Source organism: Leptinotarsa decemlineata, unplaced genomic scaffold (assembly GCF_025532065.1).
Source record: "Leptinotarsa decemlineata unplaced genomic scaffold, Ldec_3_MD MMD2_tig00078422_RagTag_RagTag, whole genome shotgun sequence".
NCBI classification, from domain to species: Eukaryota; Metazoa; Arthropoda; class Insecta; order Coleoptera; family Chrysomelidae; genus Leptinotarsa; species Leptinotarsa decemlineata.
The window spans coordinates 22,400,139-22,426,892 of record NW_027412747.1 but is presented as its reverse complement, the minus strand read 5'-3'; the positions used below and the strand labels follow the sequence as shown (position 1 = coordinate 22,426,892).

The 26,754-nt window shown below is 36.0% G+C and overlaps 1 protein-coding gene across 1 annotated transcript; it reads right to left on the bottom strand.

Annotated features, from left to right (window-relative positions):
- Positions 1 to 7,801: 7,801 nt before the first annotated feature.
- On the bottom strand, positions 7,802 to 9,328 carry LOC141487344 (uncharacterized). The gene is made up of 3 exons (XM_074186291.1): positions 8,809 to 9,328; positions 8,528 to 8,749; positions 7,802 to 8,470 (listed from the first exon to the last, which is right to left on the bottom strand). The coding sequence occupies exons 1-3, from the start codon at positions 8,977 to 8,979 to the stop codon at positions 8,243 to 8,245; spliced, it is 621 nt and encodes a 206-aa protein (XP_074042392.1). The 5' UTR covers positions 8,980 to 9,328; the 3' UTR covers positions 7,802 to 8,242.
- Between the last annotated feature and the right edge of the window lie 17,426 nt (positions 9,329 to 26,754).

The window sequence follows — 26,754 nt, the reverse complement described above, 5'->3', positions numbered from 1 at the left end:
GATCCTTTCTTCGCTTCTCAATAACACTGTTCTAACCCGCCGCAAATCTGCTTAAATTATTCGGACAATAACCATTGGTTTCTTGCTAGCCTTGGTCAGATAGTTACCTACGCAATATTTACTTCCTCTGTTTGCTTGAGATAACGCTTTGTCATAAACGCCTATTAGGGAATATATTCCTTGCGTAATCCTTTAGACTGGACGTTGTGGTATGAAATATCCATCGTTGGGTAAGTTATTCCATATTTCGAAAATACGATTCACCAAAAAATATTGTCTCTGCCTCGTTGCGCATTTTTCTTTTTTTAATTCGAGTGTGTGACCACATAACCGTGAATCATTGTTAAAAACAAAAAGTTCTTTCTGATTAGCATAGTTATACTTAGCTATACGGAAATATATGATGATATGATGAGGTCGACGTTGGTCAAAAGCTAGTAGTTGTGCCATCCTCAGTCTTTTGAGATAGGTTGGACGCACTTCACCAAAAGTCATACGTGTGGCTCGACGCTGTACATTTTCCAACAAGACCCTATCGCGCACCAGAACAGGACACCACCACGTTTGCATGTGGATATTATATGTTCGGACCAAGTTAAGTCAGTATCAATAGTCACTCCCAAGTCTACATGTGAGGACACTGTAACGTAACGATTGACCGCTTATTGTGTATGTATGTAGTGGATTGTTCTTTCCTTGATGAAGTACGACGCATTTGTCAACGTTAAGAGGAAGAAGCCAATCCTCGCACCACTGACTAATCGAGTTGAGGTCTTCTTGAAAGGAATGCTGTTCGACTAAGGCATTTCCATACAGTTCAGTATCATCGGCATAAAACGACTTGCTGGACTTTATATGAAGAGCAAGATCACTTGCATAAACAACGAAGAGGAGCGGGACAAGAACAGATCCCTGGGGAACTCCACTTGTGACTTGTCTGTGCGAAGAAAGAGAGTGACCACTTTGACCGTGAAAGTTCTATTTGTCATGTGATTTTCAATCCATAGGTTTAGTTGGCCTCGAATACCGTGTGTGCATTAGCCTCCTCACTTGGACCCTGTCAAAAGGCTTGGCAAAGTCAAGGTAAACGATATCTGTCGGTATATTTTTTTCGTAAGCTGTCGTCCAATCGTTCATTATCCATGAAAATAATTATACACTTGGTATAGGGTCCTTTGTGAGTACCAATCGGGTTTTCCGAGCAAACATAGTTGTGAAATTGCGTTACAATGTGTTTCAACAGATTGGAAGAAAGGTGCGGAAATGGATCAGTATACTATTGAAGTATTTCTTGACCTTCAAAGGGCATTTGAAACTGTAGATAGATGCAGACTAATTAGAAAGATTGAAAGTTCAGGTATTGATGGAATAGCACTAAACTGGATCATGAATTATCTGAGCAATAGACAGCAAAGATTGAAAATAGAGGAGGTTCACTTGAATAAAATGCAAAATAATATAGCTATGTAGTTTCTCCGAAAGGTATTTGTCCAGATCCAGAAAGGATTCAGGCCATCCAAGATTATCGACGTCCTACCAACCTGAAATTGGCCGAATTTTGCGTTGCTATTGTCATGACCGGCATTCGAAATGGGCAATGGATATTCCGCTATTTCATTCCTTTTTGAACTCAGTCGTCCACGAATCCAACGGCTTCGCTCCTATTGAGCTTGAGTTCGGAAAGGATAAAGTGAAGTTGTTACCACCTGATATCGTCCAGTCGCAAAACGACAAACTAGTTCTGGCCGAAGCAAACCTTAGGTGCAGAGCGGAGCGACGAGCCGCAAAACACCCGGGTCGCCCTTACACCCGTTTTCAGCCGGGTGACTTAGTTTTACTTAAGGCCTACAATATTTGTTCATCCATTCGGGCCGAAACGAGAAAGCTTTTGCTTCTCTTTGAGGGTCCCTACCGGATCAAACAAAAAATTGCAAATGATACTTATATCCTTTGCCAGCCGGACCAAGATCTTGAGCGTGGCATGTTTCACGCCAGTCACCTAAAACTTTATCATTCGCCAATACAAACTGTGAACACTTTACGATAGAAAGTATTCATCTTGAGGGGGGACAGATGTAGCGAAACGTGATTTCCACAGCGCCACTTCGTTATAGAACCCACAATACATTTCTATGTGCTCTAGGCAGGGCTACGATTAGCAGCTCGAGAAAGGTTTTTCAAGGCGAGTTTTTTTAGTTCCACATAAAAACGGCAACGGCTATTTCGATCGTGGTTACTGCAAAGGCCATTTAAAAGTCAGAAAAGATCGACACATTGATGAAACTGTTTTCGTGCTTTTGGTTGAATAAAACTCATAATATTATCCTTTTGATATTTGGTTGGTGCCTGCACTATTTTAGGTAGGTAAGGATATAAAATTCAAGTGTAAATCTAAACGTGTACTATTTCAGTTTTGTCAAGTCATCTGAGAATAAACAGTCTACCACATTTCTGCTTTTCACTACAAAGAGCCAGGTTTGACCCACTACAACCCTGAGATACCATACGATCCATTACAAAGTGTACCTCAAGGGTCTATTTTGGGACCATTGTTATTCCTCATATATTTAAATGACATTGTAACCATAGCAGAATAATGTAGAATTCACTTATTTGCCGACGATACCCTACTGTACTTTAGTAGTGAAAATGTGTGTTGATACTATAAACGCTCGTCTTGAAAAGGTGTATAGATATTGCTCTGCAAATCAGCTGAAGGTGAACGTAAATAAACCAAAATGGATGTTATTCGGAAAACATAGAGATTTTAATAATGAAAACCTACTTCTACGATTGAATTACAGTAGAGAAAGTAAACAAAATAAAATCCAAACAGTTTGAGCGATCCTTCTCTTCTGTATCTGCAGAGTAGGGAGTGTGAGTGTAGGCCAACAGCACTTAGGCCACATGTGACCAATTGTACATCCTCCCAAGGCGTTGTCCTGCTATGTCATCGTCCATCCTGTCCTTTCCAGAAAGGTGTACAAGTCTCTGAGAGACATCTCGTTCATATCGGCAGGTGTAGGCCAAGACTCGCCGAACACACACTCTCCTGACACTATCATCTTCCTGTTCACACATCCTGCATAGATGTGTGTCTACTGACCCCATATTGTGTAGGTGTTTCCTTAGTTGACAATGGCCAGTCAGAAATTCTACTGCTAAGCGTAAATTTTTTCTGGTCATCCCAGATATTTCTTCGGCGCCAGCTTTCCAGGGTCGTCCAGGGTGATCCTGGAAAAATTGCATCCTGTGATTTCATCCTATCTCTTCTGGGATTGAGCATGGATGTGTCGTTTGGCTAGTTCCGCAATTGTCGAAGTCAACAGGCTGTAGGTGCCACTGGGTCCTAACATTCTCAGTCCTTCCGCTTCCTTGGCCATGCGGCAATACGATTTCCTTTACTCCTGTCGTGCGTTTTATCCACCTCACGATAAAGTTATTATATACCAAGGCTTTGGCTAAATCTTGGTGGCAATCTAGTACTAGCTCTGGGGAAACATATTGTCTGTTCAAGGTTAATAAGGCTTGTCTGCTGTCAGTGCAGATTGTTATATTTTTGCCACAAATTCTTTTCCTGATTATTTGTGGCGATTGAGATACAAGCCAGTTCTGTTTAAACCACGTTGGTATTTTTTCTATCCCCTAGTTAATCCTTAGGCTTAGTGATTTGAAGAAACCTCCACATCCTGAACCTTCTTTGGTTTCTGAGCCGCCTGTATATATGCATATTGCATATATGCATATTGTATATATGTGTCTGTATATATGCCTATTGCATATATACAGACGGCTTCTCTACTCTTATAAGGTCGTTATTATTTATAATAATATCGAAGAAAATATGAAACAGCTTTCTTTATCATCTTTCGAATGTAGATTTAAGAAAAAATGCCTGAATAAAAGATGATTGCGAAACCGAGTTGCAAAAAAAATTTCAGAATATTTCTTGTTTTACTTTATTTTCAAATAGTTTCCTGAAAATCATTTTGGAAATGATTTTATTTGTATGTAACTAACTATGTATGCTTGGTTGAGTGGAAAAATAGCTATGTAAGCTGAACTCCGCAAGAAAAATAAAGGCCATTTATCATTCGTTTTGAAGAGGATACTCAGAGCTATGGAAAAAAAATTTAAAATTACCAAATTGAAAAAATTAAAAATATTTCAAAATCATAAAAATTCAAGAGTCAAGACACCCTGCATAAAAGATTCATGGACATATTCTGATAGCTCACATCAAGTGCAAATAGCAAAATGTGGACAGATTTTCAATATGTTTGCGAATAAAGAAGATATAGGCAAAAACATAATTTGGGATATTTTGGTTTTTCCTGTTTATCCCCAGAACCAAAATATTTTCGATTTTCTTACATCATTGAATAGGTCTCTGAAATACACAACTTTGCCACGATTTAACCGACACTCTATCTCTTATTGTTTACGAGATCCCCATGTACAGAAGCGAATTTGAATATCCCTTTATATAATTTGTTTTTGATACAAATAATTCTTAGAAAAAATATGTTTTTTTTATAAAATAGGCAAATCTCGCGACAACTTGTAATATTATATAAATTGTTCAATGTAATAAATTGAAGTGCTTAGTTTGATTCAAAGATGATTTACTACCTTTTATTATTATCTTCAGAAATGTTTCTATTCATTTCTTGTGATGCCGTCGTAATATTTTTACATAACTTTCTGCGAATATAGGTATCTATCATTTTCAATGTTTATTACTCGAATAGAATCTAAACATTTCTTGTTCAACTTTAGACTTGTGACAACCGTGACTGGTTGGAGAATTATGTTTATTCCAACAAACAAATAAGCTGCGGAAGCATATTGTGATGTCGTTCTGTAAATTCAAATGAAACCCGAATACAAAGCCAAACTGTTTTCATTATGATGTCAATTCTCAAGTAATATATCTAACGTGCAGTTGGAACTCGCAAAATTTCATTTGCCTATAAGATCCACAAATATCTTCCGAATTACGAACGACAGAGATACGAGGTATGTTCAAAAAATAGATGATACCTCGGTCTGTTTAACTGGTGCAGCTGGGCAATCAGGTACATTTGTCGAATATGTCAATTCCATTTCCCCGTAAAAAAAATTCACTACTGAAATGTTGGTAAAACATTCAATAAATTACTTCGACTTTACTTGACTTCGAATTAACATCACATACAAGTCAAAAACGAAAATAACACAAAAAAGAAGAAGACAAAACCCTCAACGGAGTGTACAGCATACCGGCTGCAACAAATTCTATATCGGCCAAACCAGGAAAAAACTTATCCAAAGGTACGACGAGCACAGAAAGGCATACATAAACCCAATAATACATAAATCAAACCTCGCAACACACGCCATACAAAACAAACATATTGTCCTCCCACCAGCGAACATAAAACTCATAAAACAAGTCAATAAGGGAAACTGTACGGACATCTGGGAAAACTTGAAAATCCATGAATTTAAAAGTCATAATTCACTTATCGAGGCATAAATACAAATCAAAACACAACAAGACCTAACATTCAATATACTACACAAGACATTACACATTCCTAGAAACAGTGAACCTAGAGAAAATCCAACACAAAAGATATTTATTACCTGATGTAACCCAAATTTAGGCAAATTGACCTGCAGTACCAGCACTAAGACGTTCTAACCGCATGAAAGAACAAACAAGAGGATGAAAAGTTCAGTTTGAGTAGAGTCAAGAAGATGCTAGCACAACCAGCTGTCGAAAGCGCTCGCATGTAATTCATTTATTCATTTATTTATTTATTTATTTGTAATAGAATACTCTACAGGACATATCCCAACTACAAAGCAGGAAATAACAAAGTATAACAAATACATCACAAACAAGTGAATGAAAAGTTTGCAAACACTACAAACAATACAAACAAGTGACTATAAAGACTACACATTTTATATTTAATAGGTGACAAAACAATTATATTAGGAAGTGGGATTTTATATCTGACAATTTGCAACTAAATATATCGTAATTATCGCTAACACAGTTTGTCACGTACACATGGTATGGATCGGAGAATTCTCCAGAACATTTGTGCGAGATGTTTTTATACAGAAAGTTCTCGGGTGTCTGGAACATATTCTAGGGATGCAAATATTGAACTTTTCCAGTAATGTTGGGTAGCCAACTATGCTTTTGATAATTTTATAGGTTAGTGCAACACTATAATATTCACGCCTTTTTTCGAGACTGAAAAAGTTATGCTTTTGTAGCAATTCATAGTGGGTTGTTCCTATTGGAAGATAAATGCCTGATGTAGCCCAAGTACAGGCAAATTTAAAGAAACATCCGGATGAAAGGAGAGGACAAACACCTGCACTGAGGCGTTCTAACCGTATAAAAAAACAAACAAGAAGATAAAACGTTCAGTTCGAGTAGAGCCATGAAGATGATAGCACATATATACCAATGAATATGTAGATTTCAGTTAGTGAAGACATATGCCTGAATAAATTATTTTATACCGTATATATTATGTTGCGTTTTTTTAAACTGTTTGGGGTGAAAATCTCTGAAATATTTTTTAGGTGGGCTTGCTTTAACATGTAACATTCTGATGGGAAATCGCCTTCTGCCTCTCTGCAGCTTTAAATCAGACAACTGAATTAACCCAGAGCATGAACGTCCCGTTCCTGAGGAAAATGATAACCGATCCATCGTACCCACCCTCCATTTGTTTTCCTCGAATCACTTCCACTCCACCTACACCCGACTCGAAGAGAGTCTATCAAAGACGAGTTCATTTGCATTATGTCTCGCAATCTAAATTTACTTCTCGACAGCATATTCAGGTGGATCCGTCTATACGAACAGCAGGAATGTAATAATTGCGAATATACGACGATAAATGGCGTAATGAAAAGCATCTATAGTGTCTGATTTAATAATTCTGGAGAAATTAATAATAATTGTATTATATTAAATTGGCGGAGCACTTTGATGTTGCGCATTTCAACTCGTCCATTGTCGAAGTAGCGCTATTATTGGATGGCGTTTCGAATGCTGAATTGAGTCATACCAGACATTCCGAACATTCGGGAACAAAAAGCTTTTTTATCGTTGGATGTATATGGGTGTTTGACGATATTAATTAGATATAGATTGGAAAGTTACGAATGTAAACAATGCGATATATTTCCTAAATAGACATATTGTTCTGTTTCTTTTTGTCAAACATATTATTCAAAGCTTACATTATCCACGTAGTTTCTATAATTCGTTCGGCTTCAGCTCAATAGATGATAGATACATTCAATAAATCAATCATTCATGCTTTATTGTCCAAGAAATCCTTATTGAAAAATCTAGTGAAACTTTATGAAGTCAACAGTGTTGAAGTTTATAAAAAAATATTAAAATTATGATAAACAATGAACAATCATTATACGGTTGAAAAATGTACATATAGGAATAGGAATACTCATAAATAAAACAATATATGAATGAATACAGATATGTAAGCATCTGAAATACTGAGAGTTAAAATACATCATTGTAATATTTCTTTAAGTTATAGTAGGCTTTTTGCAGAAGTACCTACTCCTTAAACTAATTTTCTGATTTTCTAAAAATGTATTATGGTCCTATAGCACATTGAAAGGTGATTGTATATTTTATTTCTGACCGGGATATTATAAGCTTATATCCTCATAGTTACGCTATCAATAAAGAGGGTCATAACTCCCTTGGGACATTATAGATTTTATAATTCCCTCTACCTTTCACAAGTAAAAATAAATAGAAATGAAAACTGAACCATATTTTATTTATTCACGTCATTACAAATAATAAATGTACAATTTTGAAATGTTCCCTGAAAATTACTTCCGCCACTGGAAACAATTTCTTTTTTTGTATGGCTGGAGCTTCTGTTCACTACAGTCGAGGTACCTGCCTCTTCTGATGACAAAGTAGACAACATACGCGCCGTTTGATTTCTCAATTCGATGCTATCCTCCAAATACCCCTCCGCCACCGTGGAACTTTTCCAACCTCCGTGTCTTTTTAAGTTAGTCATAGTTGCTCCTGCATTGGCTAGAGCAGTAGCAGAAGTGCGACGAAGGCAATGTCCCGTATAGGAAGATGAGTTTGGCAATCCTAAATACATTGCGATTTTGCTGGGGATTTTCCCAAACATGTTTTTTCCAATTGGCTAAGATGTACATTTATTTTGTCGGAAGCTCAAAAAAATCGTTCAATACCTTTAGGACGCAAAGACATATAAAGTCTTAATAAAGGCAAAGCGGAGAACTCTTTTTCATCCACAACTGTAAATTTCTTCGATACACCAGTTTTACTTTCCGGTACGTTCACTACCATAACGGAATCCCGGTCCTCTATATCCGATATCTTCATATTCAAAAGTTCCTGACTTCTGCATCCTCCAAAATAACCCATAATCAAAACAACCTATAACAAAAAAAAGGAAATAAATACACACAAAAAGGAAAATAAGAAAAAAATTACCTTATGCAATAAATGAATATCATTAGGAGCGTCCTTTAGGAATCTGATAACATCTTCAGGAGATAAAACAGCAGACTTTTTCGGCTTATAACTCTTATTCTTCCGTTTCAAAAAAGCCTGTAGTTCATTGAACTTGGTGATATCTCGTTTCTCATGTATAGTCACCATCGATTTTAGCATTGACCATTTAGTCCATAAAAAATTCGGACTATACGTTTCTGACTGAAACGAATAAACACAATTACTACCAAATCTACCGAAAAACATAGAAAATTCCTTACCAGTTCTTGAAAATATGCCAGAAATACAGTTTCAGTGACATCTTTTGGCATAACATTTTTCCGTGTCAGCCAGTCCAGATATATCTTGTATTCTTTTTGGTATATGGCTTCACTTTTCGATGGAATTAATGATTCTCTTGCTTGTTCAGGTTTTTTCAAAATATCCTCCATTATATTTGGGGTAGAAAACACGTTTTCACCGCAAACACAGCTTGATAACAAAGTTCTGTTTATAAACAAGTAACATAGCAACAACCTAGCAACAAGAAAACTCTACTATAATCAACGGTACCTGATTCAAATATACCGGGAAGGTAATGAATTGGTACATTTTTCCGTTTCAAAAATGAACAAAATTTTATTGAAATCGGTCAGAAATAAAATTATCTATGTACCACGGGAATTAATGAGCCTTAATAACCTCAGGCAATTGCTGTCCCTCGGGCCAGAGGCCCTCGGGACGCAAACTTTGCCATCGATAATTAAGGCCCTCCTAATTCCCTTGATACATAAATAACTATTCTTGCTCTCATATATCAAAGAAAATTTCATAATTGCTTATTTTGGGATTGGCAAGGGTAAATTCCGACTTTCTCTCGTGTGGTCATTATGTGTTACTGAGTTAGAGTATTTTTTGTGAATAATGCACACGGATTCTGAAAGAAACAAACAAGGTACAATAAGAATTTTTTGACAGATAAAAAGTGGTTTGCAGTGGTCTTGTGATTTTGTCTTACATATGTATCTAACATCCCTTTTTTGTAGAACGAATACTGAATTCAGTAGTTGCTAACTACAAAAGCCCCAAGAGACAATTCCGTATGTCAAGTGCGACTCGATCAAAGAAAAATAAATGTTGTCTATTACATTCTAAACACTTCAAAATGTTTTTTTTGTACGCGACTTGTGGTTGCTTTTTCAATTTCCTGGGGATCCAGATCTTCAATACTCCGCACTATTCGCCGTCGCAATTCTTCTTTGGTAGGCATTGAAGTACCTGTAAACCCTTTCTTTTAAAACACCCCACAAAAAAAGTCAAGTGGCGTGAGATTGGGTGATTTCGGTGGCCAATCCCACGGCCCTAAACGCCTAAACCAACGATCGTCGAAGAGTTCGTCAAGATTCCTGGAAAATTCCTGGGTGGAATGAGCTGGCGCTCCATCCAGTTGAAACCACGAATTCCTATATTCCTCTAAAGGCAAATTTTCAAGAAAATCGGTTACAGTCGTCCTTAATATTTGGAGATATCTCTCTGCATTCAGTGTGTCTTCATAAATAAAAAAGCTAATTTCATTGTTCTTCAGAATAGAGAAAACATTCAGGTCAAGTTTTTCTTGAAAACATATTTCTTTTGTAATATGAGGATTATGATCAGCCAAAAAATGTTTATTTCTTCTATTGAAAATACCATCCCTCGTAAATTTTGATTCGTCGCTCTAAATTATTTTTGACAAAAATTCCCGATCTTCCTGTGTATGAATCAAAAGGGATTCACAAAAATGCATTCTACGTTCGAAGTCTTCTGCTTTTAGAGCTTGAACTTTGGTAAATTTATACGGATGCATTGCGTGATTTTTCAAAATTCCTTGTACTGAAGCATGTGATACACCTAAATCTTTTTCTGCACTGTAAATGGAAGCTTCTGGATATGCATAAAAGTATGCCAGTATTGTTCTCATTTGAAGTAACAAGTTTTGGTAATGTTGAAGGCGTTTTTAACATGGAGCCATAATTAAGGAAATTATTTTGTAATCTTACAAACTTCCTCTCTTTCATTGGTGTTAATTCAGGATACATTTGGTTGAATTTTCTACAAGTTCTGGCAATGATTTGATCACACTGTCCGTGTATAATAAATAATTTCATAACAACTTCGTTTGAATAATCAATATTTGCATTCATTTTTGGCGATTTTTTGAAACACCGTCAATAACCATTCATCAGTTACTTATAAAAGTCACCAAACTGTCATGAGCTTGATATTTCCACAGCTACCTAGAAATAAAATTCTTTAAAAATTATTTTATTGAAAATCTCTTTGATAGAAACACTTCAATCAGAACACCTACCAAAAAATCATTTAGAAAAGTTCACACATGCAGTTCGTGCTATTGGTAATATCAAATCCCTGTGAAGTTACTGACGATGACGAAGTAGTATTCAGTCCAACTGTAGAAAGTCCTTCATGACTAACCAATAATCCTCCTTAAAATAACGTGAGTTGGCGTATGTATTTGTAACATATACCTTGTAATCCAAAAATCGTGTGTTCAAATCCCATGGACCCTATAATTTTTTTTTTATTATCAGCAGTAACGTTATACAAAAAAATTTGTATGATACATTTGTTAAAATTGATTTTATTTTGCCCGTGAGTTTGCTTCACTTGCTGACGCTCGTTTTGCAATAATCCCCACTCACAAAATAAAATGCCACTTTCAACACTTGTAGGTAAAACGTGAATAACTATTTTTCCACAAAAACGGCTTCATTAAGAAAACTTGACGATTTAGGTATAGGGACATGTGTATCATCTTGAAGCATTCTTCGCCATCTTTCAATTTATCGAGTAATATACAGGGTTTCATTTGAAAAAATGAACTTTCGACTACTTTTATGCACAATGGAAATAATAGTAATTTTAGCACGCCTTGTATGATTTGAAGTCGATTTCTTGGTGTTATTTGAATATTTCGAGTTTGTCCAAACTATCATCAAAATATCAACTTTTCATGAATTGAGAGTACTGATGTACTTAATTTCAATTAAGGCTATGTTTTGGACCATATTTAGCACAATTTATTTTTTATCTCGAAAACAGATAGAGATAGGTATAGGACATTATTAACCAAAAAGTATTAAAATACTAGTGCGATTCCAAAAATGTATAAATATACGAGGTGTTCCATTTAAAAAAATAAAATTGCTAGGACTTTTTTACAGAAGTGGCAACGCTGCAATGCTGAAAATATTTTAGATCGATAGAACAGGTAAGGAAATGTGAGAGGTGAAATTTTCAGAAAAATCATGCTTTGCGTTTTCCAGAAACGTCTAACCTACCATCGACCGTGAGTCACGCTGTATACATCTTCCAGAAAATAGAAAATGGCATCGCTTGTGTTTTTATGGCTTTGGAATCTATATTGAGAATCGCATAGTAAGTTATGATTACTTGAGAAGTTCAGCATTATATTTTTAACCAGTTTTTCAATTATTTGAGAGGTTGTCGGGAGCAATGATATAGGCCGGAAGTTTGATGGATCATTCATTTCACCACCTTCATGAAGCGGAATGACTATTGCTAGTTTCAGACATGTAGGGAATCTTCCAGAATGAAATGATTTATTAAGATATGCAACCTCCTGCTGCCGGTGAAGATGTGAATCCGCAACCCACTGTCAGTTACGTAGGTCTATATCAGAAAATAAGTCATACCCTATTCATTTTCAGTCATTGTATTCGATTGACCTCAAATCGAAGTCCGACATCACCCCGTTTTCTGCTCAGCAGTCACAATCCGCAGTCGAGTACTTGTGTGGAGTTAAAAATTGAATGAGTCTGATTGTCGAGTGCGACCGGAATCCATTACTCTGCTATTAGGCTGCAAACGTTCAAAGAAGCGCTAATGTTTCGTAATGGCGTACATTGTCCCTCAATACTTCAATCATTTCATCTACGAAATAAGCTCTTTATGTTCCCTGCCACTCCCGACTTTTCCTTTATGCGATAGATCTGGATTTCGTTGAAAAGAATGAAACTCTTCGCGAGATATGCTGGATCGCATTTTTATTGAAAACACATGAAAATACGCCCAAAACTGGTGAATGTGATTATCATTCAGTAAAATAACTTTTCTGTGGACGTACGTGGAGAAAAGCTAAGCAAAAATGTGAAAATAATATTGTAAAAACATTGTTGATGATGAGCAGCCACAGTCTGTAGCGTGAATCTTATTTTCTGGTATCTCTTTTTCACATTGTTCACCAGCGCTAAAAAAAGTTGTTAACATTAACACTCTGCTCTCTGCATATATTCTCAGATCACTTATGGGATTCTTCTGTGGTGGAACACAAGTTATGCTCAAAAAATATTCGTTCTACAGAAAAAAACAATGAGGATAATCGTTGGTGCGGACCTCAATGCTCACTGTAAGCCAATTTTCGAGAAATATGGCATCTTGCCTCTACCGTGCCTGTTTGTCTATTATGCCGTGATAGATATTCACAAAAACAGACATTTTTATTCGAATGTATCTGAATCTCATAATCATATCAAGTAATGGAAATTATCCAGTCTCTCAAGAACTCCAATTGTTCGGACTTTTTTGAGCTTAACAGTGGAATCATCAAAAGTATTGCCAATATGATTGCGTACCCATTTTCCCTATTAATAAATGAATGTTTTTCTCATGGGGTTTTTCCTGCAATAATAAAAAACCTGTAGTCCTACCTCTTTTTAAAAAAGGAGGCCCTCATATTATTGACAACTTTCGACCTATTTCAATAATACCTATACTTGGAAAAGTTATCGGGGTAATTGTCAAAAGCAGATTAATAGCATGCTTAGAAGCTAATTCTCTTTTCTGCCCTGGACAATTTGCGTATAGAAAGGGTAAGTCCACAATCGATGCTCTTTTGAATATCATATCCGCTGTAGTGATAGGTTTTGAGGAGGGCAGACATTCATTCATAACGTTGTGCGATCTATCGAAGGCATTGGATTGTGTTTCGCATAATATTCTGCTTAAGAAACTTTCCTATTATGGTATCCGTGGACTGTCCCTTAAATTCTTTGAATCCTATTTGTACGATAGATCACAATGTGTATCATTACATGGGATTAAATCGAATGTGAAATCTGTCAAACATGGTGTGCCCCAGGGTTCTGTACTGGGACCAATCTTATTTGTACTATATATAAATGACCTATACTACCATATACTTCCTAAAAAATGTTTTCTTTTTGCGGATGATACCACTTTGGTGGACTGTCACGGTAGTGTTAATGATTTGAGTGTTTCTGCCAACGCCACCATGAAGTCTGCAAGTAACTGGTTTGTTTCAAATAGACTTCTCCTTAATGAGGCTGAAAATAAAATTTTTATAATTTCCACAAATACGTATTTAACCTCGGGTAAAAGTGTTAAGCTACTGGGGATTCATATAGACGACAGATTGAACTGGTCATGTCATGCTGACAAACTGGCCAAGAAATTATCAAGTGTAATATTTATGATTCGTAGACTGAAGAATTTCGTCAGTATCAGAGCGGTCAAATCTTCGTACTTCGGACTCTTCCATAGTCACATGGTGTACGGCATAGTGTTGTGGGTGGATTCTTGTCATTCCAAAAAAATGTTATATTGCAAAAAAGAGTTATACGTCTAATATCTAATGCCAACTTTAAAGATCATTGTCGCCCACTTTTTATTCATTTCAAAATTATGCCGCTTCCTACAGCTTTTGTATATGAAACATTGATTGAAATTCATAAAAATAAATCAAAATACATTTTACAATCGCCACAACATGAATATCCTACAAGATCAGGAAATCTGATGAGAACTGAGAAATTCAGACTGAGCACCTCACAGATGAATACATGTTATTCAAAATAGATAATTCATGAGACTTTGAGTGAGTAACAATTATTCTCATTTTTAACATTAGTTGATTGATTGTTTTCATTATTATGTACACTGTTCTGTTATACAAGCTTTGTGATAGTTTTATTTGTATATATGACGTCAAATTTATAAATTTTTGTGTTTTGACGTGCGTATCACGTAGCCAATAAACTATTCTATTCATAATACGAGACCAGCGAATCTGTTCAAAATATCTTTTTATCAACTTGACGTGTCCAGGAATAACTCACCTAAACTGCAGTTATACAACAAGTTACCAACTAGTTTGAAACAACTTCTTCTAGGATTATTCAAGAGAAAATGCAAAGTGCTATTATTAAAGTATTGTTTTTATTCCATCAATGAATTTCTCAAAGCTCCTTGGAACGACAACTCCATTTGATATTTAGGTTCAGTGTGATTTTTAACAATTTTAGACAATTGTATTTTTATATACCTGTATTATAGGTATTTCTTACTATTTGTCGTGTAGGATGAGCCTATGGAGGTAAATGTAAACTCCATTAACAACTAACATTGTTTCTCCTCCACAATCATCGAACCAGCCATCTACCCCACCATTCGAAGGATATCCTACAACTAGCAACGATATACATCTGCATTTTTTGAAGACCCTGTATGAGGCAAATGAAAGTATGACTCGGAGTGAAGATCCTCATAGTATCACTCCACTCCATTTCAAATTTGATCGTTTTAGTGCAAGAGAGTTCAAGATTATCAGCTTTTATAAAAGTTCATGTTTGGTAAAAAAAATATCGAAATTTATTTAATCTTCTAAACGGTAATAGATAGGTATAGGGAAATAGTATATGAATTTGTTGACAAAGTGATAATGAATCATAATATGATATTATATACGGGGTGTTCCATTTGAAAAATCAAAGAAGCCGCTACTTTATAGTAGAAGCGACAACGCCGCTTCGTCTGAAATATTTTAGGCGTGTAGGTCATATTGATTCATGCATACTGTGGAATTTTCAAGTTGATCCGTTTGTCAGAAACGGCTAATTAACGCTCATCATGAAAAGCCCTGTATACTTGTATTATAGTTATTTACAAGTTACCAAGTATCGAATTTTACTGTATTTACATATTTTTATTATTGAAGTGATTTTTTTCAGTACTGATTCCGTAGAATGAATAAATAGCTGACATATACATATTGGTAACATTGCTAAAAGTGTAACTCGTTCATTCTTGTCTAATCTTGACAAAAGTGTCGCCCAATTTCTTCGACTAAATGCTTTCATGACAGAACAAAATAGAACTTTGATACTTCCAGACAATCGAGCAGATGCCTAATTGATCTCCATTGACTTCAAACGAGTTTCGAATGTAATCAACCCATCACAGACAGATAGTTAGCGGTTTGTACAGGTTAATTAAGCCGAGTTTTTGGTTAGTTAAGGGACACATAAAAGCCGGGTATGCGGAGTTCGAATCAAGGCACGGTAATCGGTAATGAGAGGGTTATTAGGCAACCAGATGTTGGTGACAGCTCTGATATCGCCTCCTGGCGGGATGAGACCGCCTCAATAAATGATATCACTTTAATTATCTCCGGTATATTTCGAAATGAGACGAGGGTTGGAGTTTCAACATCATTTTTCGGGATTAAGAAATTCTGCTGTAGTTGAAATAGGTTTATCCGAATTATTACTATTCGTTTAGTCAATCACCAAAATTTGGATGAGTTTGAATATTAACTTGAAAAGTTATCAAAGAATGACATTTTCCATTTTGTAACTTTGAAGGCCCGTTAACTTGGTAACGAAGGATTTCAGGAACAAAAGTAGGTACTCGTGATATTTTGACTCCATCTATTCATTTCCGAGAGGAAAAGGGTAAGTCCAGTGACACCCTGTATACATCAAGCCCCTCATTGAATTGGACAGAAATAGGGGAAATCTAAAGTTGAGCCACATATGCTCTTTTTGCTCTACTCTGCAGGTGAGGGTTCCATGTTAGCTTCCTGTTGAGGGTACTACCAAGTTATTCCACCTCTTCAGAGAAGTTTAGTTTGCTTTTGAAGATGAACTGTATTACTTAGTTTTGAAAATATCTTCCTCCAACTCTCCCAACTCAAATTTGTACAATAAACTTAGTGAAGGCCTGAAAAACCTCAGCATGTATTTTTTTAAGAAAAAAAAATGACTGAACATTGCTTCTATTCAATAAAAGAATTCACTAGTTCATTGCTTCTAATAATATAAAATTACCAAGCCCGTTGCATGTGTACTACACATTCAAGGTTTCATATGATTTTTTCAACACCCGTACTCTAACAATACACTTATATGACCATAATCCGTTTCATAATGATATCCATTATGATACAGATTTTTCATAACGATACAAATTATGAACCAATAGAAACCCATAATTTTTCAATCAAGAATCCTGTTCCTTTGTTTGTCCTAGATTCTAACCTAAGTAACTAATTGCTTTATTTGTCAAAATCAGTTTTCATATTACCTACCTATATTATCAAAATGTCTGAAAACAGCGATATAGAAGGAATACCATCGACTCCAATATTTTTAAAAGATCAGATTAATTACAGTTATAATTAGAATCTTTATAGTTTTCATATATCCATGATAATACCATTAAGTTTGTGTTTTTTAAAAAAAATATGAGTTAATTACTGTAAATGTGTTCAATACAAATATAATATTTATAGTTTTTCATTATTTATCGGGTTTAGAAAAAATAGCGTATGCAACTCTCATGTAATGGTTATTAATACACTCGCATATACCATACAAAACTCGCCTTCGGCTCGTTTCGTATCCCGATTAATGCTCGTTGCATAATATACTATTATCTCTACATTCATATGTGTACTGTTACTGTCCACCTTGTGATGTCTTTTAAATTTGACCTGCTACTCGTGTAATGTATTCATTATGTAGTCAATAAAGTTTACTTTACTGGTTCGGACTTCCATTGTCTACTATATAAAATGATTTGAAATCCCTGAAACAACTGAAAAAGAATAATTAAAAATGAATAGCTGAAAATAACAAGTATATTAAGTGAAATAATAGTGAAATAAACTACAAGTAAAAATATAACAATTGAATGACTGAAAACAAAATAAAAATAAAGAAATGAAAAAAGAAAATAAAAATAAAAAGGGTAGAGATTTCAAGTCACGTTAGTTCACGACGTTTCGATTGTTAGTATCTACAATCGTCTTCGGGTGATGACTGGACTGATTCCTCCGAGAGATAACTATTTATAGGTCATTCAACTACTTTCACTTATCCCTGCTTTCCATTTTCCGCTTCACTAGTTCCATGGGAAATGATCATTTTGGCGGGAGTTGGCCATTTTTCGCTTGATGATGGGTTTCCATATGTTGCGTATTTCTACGCTGGCTTGGCTGAATACGTTGTTGGACAACATGTATGCGGCATCCTTGAATTTTTTCTTGAACCAATGTTCCTCTCTGTGCAAGATCTCAGCTTGCTGCTATTCCTGATTTGCTGGTTTCCCCTCGCTGTGTGTGTTTCTTGTGCTCGGCAATGCGAACATTCAATGGTTCAAACATTAATTTCACCAATATAGGATTTTCCGCACTCACAGGGTATCCGCTAAATGCAATTCTTGGAATCGCAGTCCGCGTTTGGTGGCCTGGTTTTCGTGAGGCTGCTACGGATAGTGTTACCGGATCTGAAACAGGTTCTGATGTTGTACTTGGAACCAATTCTTCTTATCTTCTCCGATAATCCTCTGATGTAGGGAAGTGCAAGCACTGGTTGTGACGGCTTCTCTTCCTTACGAGGCTCCTGCTGTCTTCTAGCCAAAGTGTTTTCTACCATCGCTTTGGAGTAGCCATTCCGTTGAAGATCATTTTTGATGATTTCTAGTTCCTTTTCGAGACCTTCCTTCGTATTACAGAGCCTAAAAGCACGGTCTAATAGAGTCTTGATGATTCCTCTTTTAGTCGATTGATGGTGGTTGGATTCGTGGTTCAAGTACTGTCCCGTATGAGTGGGTTTTCGATATACAGATGTTTCTTCTGTAGATGTTTCTCTTCTATAGAAGTAATTATGGAATTACTAGGATGCTGTGTACGAAACTGTTATTTCCAACTGAAGGACGAATTCTTTACACACGATGAGGGACTGCCAATGGGATCGCCACTTTCACCAGTCATAGCCAACATATATATGGAGTGGTTTGAAACTCTGGCCATTGAAGAAGCCCACAAGAAACCCCGAGTGTGGTTGAGAAATGTTGACGACACCTTCATAATATGGAACCATGGGAATACTGAACTAGACGCCTTCCTGAAACACATCAACAGCGTGAGACCTTCCGTCACTTTCACAATGGAGAAGGAAATCCACAACGAATTGCCATTCTTAGACGTTTTGGTGAAGAGGACCGACACTAAGTGGGAAATATCTGTATACCGAAAACCCACTCATACGGGACAGTACCTGAACCACTAATCCAACCACCATCAATCGACTAAAAGGGGAATCATCAAGACTCTATTAGACCGTACTTTTAGGCTCTGTAATACGAAGGAAGGTCTCGAAAAGGAACTAGAAATCATCAAAAATGATCTTCAACGGAATGGCTACTCCAAAGCGATGGTAGAAAAAACTTTGGGTAGAAGAAAGCAGGAGCCTCGCAAGGAAGAGGAGCCGTCACAACCAGTGCTTGCACTTCCCTACATCAGAGGATTATCGGAGAGGATAAGAAGAATTGGTTCCAAGTACATCAGAACCTGTTTCAGATCCGGTAACACTATTCGTAGCAGCCTCACGAAAACCAGGCCACCAAACGCGGACTGCGATTCCAGGAATTGCATTTACCGGATACCCTGTGAGTGCGGAAAATCCTATATCGGTGAAACTAAGAGGCCATTGAATGTTCGCATTGCCGAGCACAAGAAGTACACACAGCGAGGGGAAACCAGCAAATCAGGAATAGCAGACCATGTTTGGACCCATCAACACAACATCGAGTGGTCTCAAGCTGAGATCTTGCACAGAGAGGGACATTTTTACTTGTAGTTTATTTCGCTATTATTTCATTTCAGGTTTATTTTGGTTAATATAATCTTTATTTTCAGCTATCTCATTTTTAATTCTTCTTTTTTAGTTGTTTCAGGGATTTCAAATCATTTTATATAGTAGACAATGGAAGTCCGAACCAGTGAAATTCATCATGAAACATTGTCAATCACCTTCAAACTTACTTTACTTTACTTCAAAATTACCTTATCAAAACACCTCTTTCATTAGTATATTTATTGATATTTTTCTGTATGGGAGTAATTCACTTGTTTTATTACACAGCAAAATAAGAAATTTCACTTCAGATGTAATTGACTATTGTCGGACCAACTCGTATAATATTGATGAGTCAAAACCGAGTAATATTAAACCCACAATAACAAGGGCAAACATAATATAAAGATTTCTCGCCCTCTCAAATGAACATTTAATATCACGGCATTAACTATATCACATGAAGTATTAAACTGACTGAATGACATCTTTATTAGAATTTTCCATATCGCATTCACGGAAATCTATGAACGGAATAATATTTCGATCAATAGGACCTCGTGCCTCTTGAATATCCAATGTGTTTAATCCCTTTTTATGAAATGTTGCCACTGCTTGAGAAATGAACCTCCGTCGTAATTAATAGGCAAATGTACTGTGTGAAACCATTACAGATGAAACTATTACTGGTCATGGCTGAACTATCATTCATCCTTTTCAATATTTGCTTAAATTTCAATTTCTCAGAGAATGAATTTTTTTTTCAAAACTTTCATACCTTTCACGCTCCACCTTTAATCAATACATACCGAGTTTGTTGGTATATTACGTTATATTTCCTAAATACACATTTTGTTCTGTTTCTTTTCGTCAAACATATTATTCAAAGCTTTAAATATTATTGTTGAGGCCATTAATAGGAACCTTGAAGTGATTTTGAATTGGGGTGGAAGTAATTCAGTTCAATGAACTGAAAAGAGAAATGTAAATAACAATAACCTAATAGAAACGTTCAGGATATAAGAACATGGTCAATAAAATTAAATAAATCAATTCAAACTAAATTGAATCAAATCAATAAAATACCGTAGTTATTGCAGTTAGTCATACTCAATTAAAATTATCATCGTAGAATTCTGCTAAGCTATAATAATAATCCGGTCAAAATATACATTGGAAGGTACATAACTTTACAACAAGCTGCAAACGCGTGTAATTATTCAAAACATAGTTAAAAATAAAATTTCAAAATTCCGAATGATTGCGATGCCTGGAAAAAAATGTATTCGAGGTCAAAGGTCAAAAATCTCGAAAAAAAATGGTTTTTCGCGATTTTCAGGAAAACGGTAAGTTTAATCATAAAATAACTTCAGATAAAAATTGTAGATAATAAAATTCTCTACAAAAATGTATCAATACTTTTTTTTTCTTAGAGCTACCGTTTCTGAGATACGACGAGTCAAAAAGTTGTATTAGTTGTAATCGTCATTATATGCACACGTTTCCACGCCACCTATGAGGTAGTGTACTTAGCGCGTTTTTTTTAAGTGGTTTCCCCATTAGGCCTATTCCACATATCTGTTGTGATTCTGTCAAATTAAAAACTTGCATAATAAAATATATTAGGAAGGGTTGGAAATTATAAAAGCGATTGAAATTAAAAAACTGTAAAAATTTATTCATCTGAGTCATAACCTTCAAATACTTCTTCTTGTCGTTCTTCTTCTTGGTCTTCTTCTTCTTCTTGATCTTCTTCTTCTTCTTGATGTTCATCCTGGGTTTAGGTGAACTGCGTTAAGAGTGATGTATCGCATGTTTCCTCGTTGGTATCAAATAAATCCTCCACTATTGGTGATTAAGCATTACAACATGACTGGCCTTGACAATGTGTTCATGCCAGAGAACACAACAGTCCAACTTTTTAACAACCACATTTATCGCTGCATCCCTTCTCACAGTTGCAAAAAATTGTGTTCAGCAGTTTCTCCGGCGCAGGTGGGAATAAAGACTGAATAGGTTCTAATGCATTGTCGACCAACTTCCAACCCCAGTCTTTTGGGTCTAGCTGATAACCAAGCCACACTTGAACTTGGTAATATACCCGGAAAAGATGTTGATGAGCAGCAAATGAGGTTGGAAGAAGACAAGCTAATTGCACCTGTTTCTTATTTTTAGTGTTTTTTACGAAACTTGCATATCTACTTATCTAAGCAGGTGGTTTTTTTCGGAGCTGCTCTCAATTCATACATTTTTCTGGTTAGCTGTCTGAGTCTGTTACGATTTTGTACATAACGATGTAACGTTATGTGTAGCAAAACTACACATAACGTTACATCGTTCACAGACAGATGGAGCGATGACAAACATGTTGTTTGTTGTCCGCTTCAGCCTAGTTCAAAGAATGATAATCTGAAGGATGTCGATTTTCAATTATGGAAAATCATCGACATTATGTTGATGATAGACACTACCTTGCACTGACGAGTGGCCAAACAGCCCGAAACCGGTCTGCCAGTGTGTTCCAATAATTGAAAATCGAATACTTCAGTGAAGAATCCTGCTCTGACACCTGTCGGCTATAATCATTGTTGAAAACAATGCTATACGGAATTATATGATGAGGTCCCTACGGAGTCGACGTTGGTCAAAAGCTAGCAGTTGTGCCATCTTCAGTCTTTCGGGATAGGTTGGACGCACTTCACCAAAAGCCATACTTGTGGCTCGACGCTGTACATTTTCCAACAAGTCCCTATCGCGCACCAGAACAGGACACCACACTGGACCTGCATACTCCATGATTGGACTAAGGTAGGTTTTGTAGAGTTTTAGGGAATTTGAATACGATAGATGGAGGAACGTTTTGCGGATGAGGTAAATCAGTGTGTTTGCGCGTTTGTATGTGGTTATATTTTCGGACCAAGTTAAGTCAGTATTGATAGTCACTCCCAAGTCTCCATGTGAGGATACTGTACGTAACGATTGACCGCTTATTGTGTACGTATGGAGTGGATTGTTCTTTCCTCGATGAAGTACGACGCATTTGTCAACGTTCAGAGGAAGAAGCCAATCCTCTCACCACTGACTAATCGAGTTGAGGTCTTCTTGAAGGGAATAATGTTCGACTAAGGCATTTCCATACAGTTTAGTATCATCGGCATAAAACGACTTGCTGGACTTTATATGAAGAGCAAGATCACTTGCATAAACAACAAAGAGGAGCGGGCCAAGAACAGATCCCTGGGAAACTCCACTTGTGACTTGTCTGTGCGGAGAAAAAGAGTGACCCACTTTGACCGAGAAAGTTCTATCTGTCATGTAATTTTCAATCCATAGGTTTAGTTGGCCTCGAATACCTTGTGTGTGTCAAGCTTTCGACAAGCAGCCTTTGCAATTCCAGCAACATGATTGTGCCAAGACATATTGGTGTCCCTTTCAACCCCCAACAAACTTATCGAAGCAGAGAGCGAAATTGTCTATCAGCTATCTTGACATTATTATATCCGGTTCGGAAACATTTAGCTTTTTATCGTAGATTCATTTTACACAAGAAGTTCCAAATTCGAATCATCATTATGAATGACTTTACGATTAACAAGCTTACCTGTCAGAAAAATATAAAAATAGTCTTGATATTTCCTTTGATTGGATACATCAAGAACTTGTGAGAATGTTGAATGTTTCAGTCCCACTCAGTATAATTGACAAGTCCCATTCATCGAAAATCGCGGACGCATTTTAACGAGCCGGGTATAAATCGGAGCGAAGTAACAATCAACGCTAATGGCCTTTATTAACCAGCCTGCAAAGCCCGAGAGTGGCGCCCACCAAAGGCCACACATCTCTCCCGTCTAACCGTCACTCGCTCCAGATCGAACAGCTTCCTTCCTCACACCATTCCGAGCCATTTCCCCACAATCACTTCTTTACTCGATCTTTCAGACACTCAAGGCGCAATGAGCCGATTATATTACCCATTATACCCATTCAGAAACACAGAACAACTCCGAATCACTGCGAATGCAACACAATGATTCGATTGTGTGTCAATTTGTTTCAGAGGACTTCTTACGTTCGATCAGCTGTGAAATGGGGGAGAGTCCTTATTGGGGCGCCTTTCGGGGAGTTTTGTCAATTAACAAACATTCTACGTAGGACGCAAGCCATGAATTGAAAAATATTAAAATTGTTATGAACTTTATGCACTTGTAGAAAGAGCAAACTTATAGTTCATCACAATAAGTTACGTTCATCACTTTTCGCAAAGAAAATTATCCTATTTATTGTCACTCTCGAAATATTTTCACGTTAACGACTCTGAGGTTAGTCACTAACTGACTATTTTTAATTCAATAGAAGTTTTTTGTCTTCGACTCTCTGAACAATATCAAAATTTTTATAAACTTTATGCACCTGTAGAAAGAACAAACTTCTAGTTAATTGTAACTATCAAAGTATTTTCACGTGAACGACTCTGTTCACTCCCATTTATTTCCACGTCAACAAGTATCGACATTCACTCCCTAATTATTTGGTCGAAATGAGATGAATCACTAACCGATTATTTTTACTTCAATGGTGGTTTTTGCCTTGAACTCTCTGAACAATTGAATAGAACTGGCCGATACTCGATGAAAATCCATATTCAAAAAATAATAAATAGAGTTTATTCTGATTTTCACTATAAGGGTTTTACAAAAACCGCGACACGTGTTTCGCTATACAATAGCTAGTTATGCATAACTAGTTATGCTTGAAGAAGCTATTGTATAGCGAAACACGTGTCGCGGTTTTTGTAAAACCCTTATAGTGAAAATCATAGAATAAACTCTATTTATTAGTTTTTTTTTCTCTGAACAATATTAAAACTGTTATGAACTATAGGAAGAACAAACTTCTAGTTAATCACAATGAGTTACTTTCATCTTTTTTTGCAATGAAAAATATCCTGTTTATTGTCACTCGCGAAATATTTTCACGTGAACCACTTTTTGGTATCTTCCATTTATTTCCACGCCACGACATTCACTCCCTAATTATTTATTCGAAATGAGATTAGTCGCTAACCAGGACCGTCTCCATGGGGGATGAGGGGGAGCCACCCCCCTGCTTTTTCGACTTACCATTATTATGTTTATAATTACCAAAATTTATTTTTGTTTGTGCATACCCTAACGGGCATAAGCATTCAGCCAATCATTGGATAGCTAAGTAAGAAAATTAATATATTATAGTAGTAACTAATCCCTCAGCTTTCATTTTTTCGAAAGCTGGGAAATTTTGCTGGTGGGGTTGGGAAAATTTGGATTCCCTCCCACCCTGGTTTTTCTTTTCGCTACGGCCCTGTCGATAACTGATTATTTTTAATTCCACAGAGGTTTTTTGTCTTCGGCTCTCTGAACAATATCAAAATTTTTATGAACTTTATTCACTTTAGAAAGAAGAAACTTCTAGTTAATGACAATAATTTATTTTTATCACTTTTCGCAAAGACAAATATACACTCCCATTTATTTCCACGTCAACAAGTATCATTATTCACTGCCAAATTATTTAGTTGAAATGACACTAGCCACTCACTGATTTATTTCAACTCTTTTGCTGAATAAGTCTATGTGTAAAAAATAAATGTCCAAGAATAAAGTGTCTGTCTCTCTCGTAAATGCACATTTATAGGGAACCTCTGGTAGAAGTTCACTATATCTCAAAGTGGAGTGCAGTAGATTTGCGATGATTAAAGAACTCAAAGTCGTCTCCACAATTTAGTGTCACCATCGAATGTTAGAGCGATAAAACCGTCAATCAGTACATGTTTCGAACCTATACAGGTTCATCATCATCTAATATTTAAAATTATGGAGGAGAAAATATTTCATTTCATTTTATAACGGAGAAAATGAAATTAATTCATATTACTATTGAAACAAGTAGTCACCATGACATATTAATAATGAAAAAATGTACTTTTTTATACTAGAAAATTTCTCCTTTTTTCTATATATAGTATATAGACTTACAAAGACGATACTATACGAAAGATGTCCATCGACAACAGTTGTACAAGTAAGAACAGTAAAGGGTAAGATCAATTAGTCTCCAAAAGATGGCAAACTATTAACATTATGAAAGTAAGATCATAACATTTTGAATAAAAATGAGGAAAAATGAAAAAAAAAATGACTGTTGACAGCAGGTAACAAACTATTCCCAAGAAAATATTGGTACAATATAATTATGAACGCTCATTGCAGTGGTTATTCGCGACAAAAAGGCGAATATTTGTATAAGCATGAACGAGTCATGTAAGTCAAGTAAATTTGTGATGAAAAACAGATTAAATAAATATAGTTTAAAAAACTAAAAAACACGTTCTTAATGAACATCGAACTAAAACTAAAACTAAAAATGGGTCACACTGTATAAAAAATATGGCACAAAACGCCCACGCTAGTATTTTTTCATCGTTATTGTTTTAAGCTTATTAAAAAATATATATTTTCAACTTTTTAGTTCGATGTTCTTTAAAAGCGTGTTTTTTAGTTTTTCTCAAACTATATTTATTCATTTCGATTTTCTCTTGAACAACCTATCAAAGAAGCTACGTAGAGCGCCATCTGCCCGCGAATAGATCAAGCAGTAACGTCGAGAGTTACGTACAACGCCATCTGCCCGCGAATATATCAAGGAGGTTATGTACAGTGCCATCTACCCACGAATAAATCAAGCAATAATGCCGATAATTCTGTCAAAACAGATCCCGAGCTTGAAAGTTACAAACAAACATACGTACAAACAAACATACATACATACAGGTGAAGCTAATAAAAAGCGTGTAATAAAAAAAGAAAGTTACATTTGTAATATGCCTTATATTTCGTCCGGCACTTCAGATTACATTCTTTTGGTACCCGGCTCTACAGGTGGCTCTTCTAATCAGTTCTAGTCATTTCCTGATAATTATCGAAACGCGCATCGAGAAGAGTGTTTTACATATACCGTGGAAAAAGTTTTTTCCTCAGATCCATTTTATGCCAGATGTTCCCATTCGACAGTTTTTATTTCACCTGGGAAGTCGTTCTTTGGAACATGTGAACAATTCACTTTTTGAAAATTGGTTCATTTCTTTAAAAACTTTATTTGAATATGATATGGAAAAACTTGGAACATTAACAATTAAAACTGAATTGTATTGAACTGTACCTCAAGAATAAGTAATTGATAATGAACGTCTTTCTGACTTCCCAGGGTCTATTTATACGTTTGATATGGAAA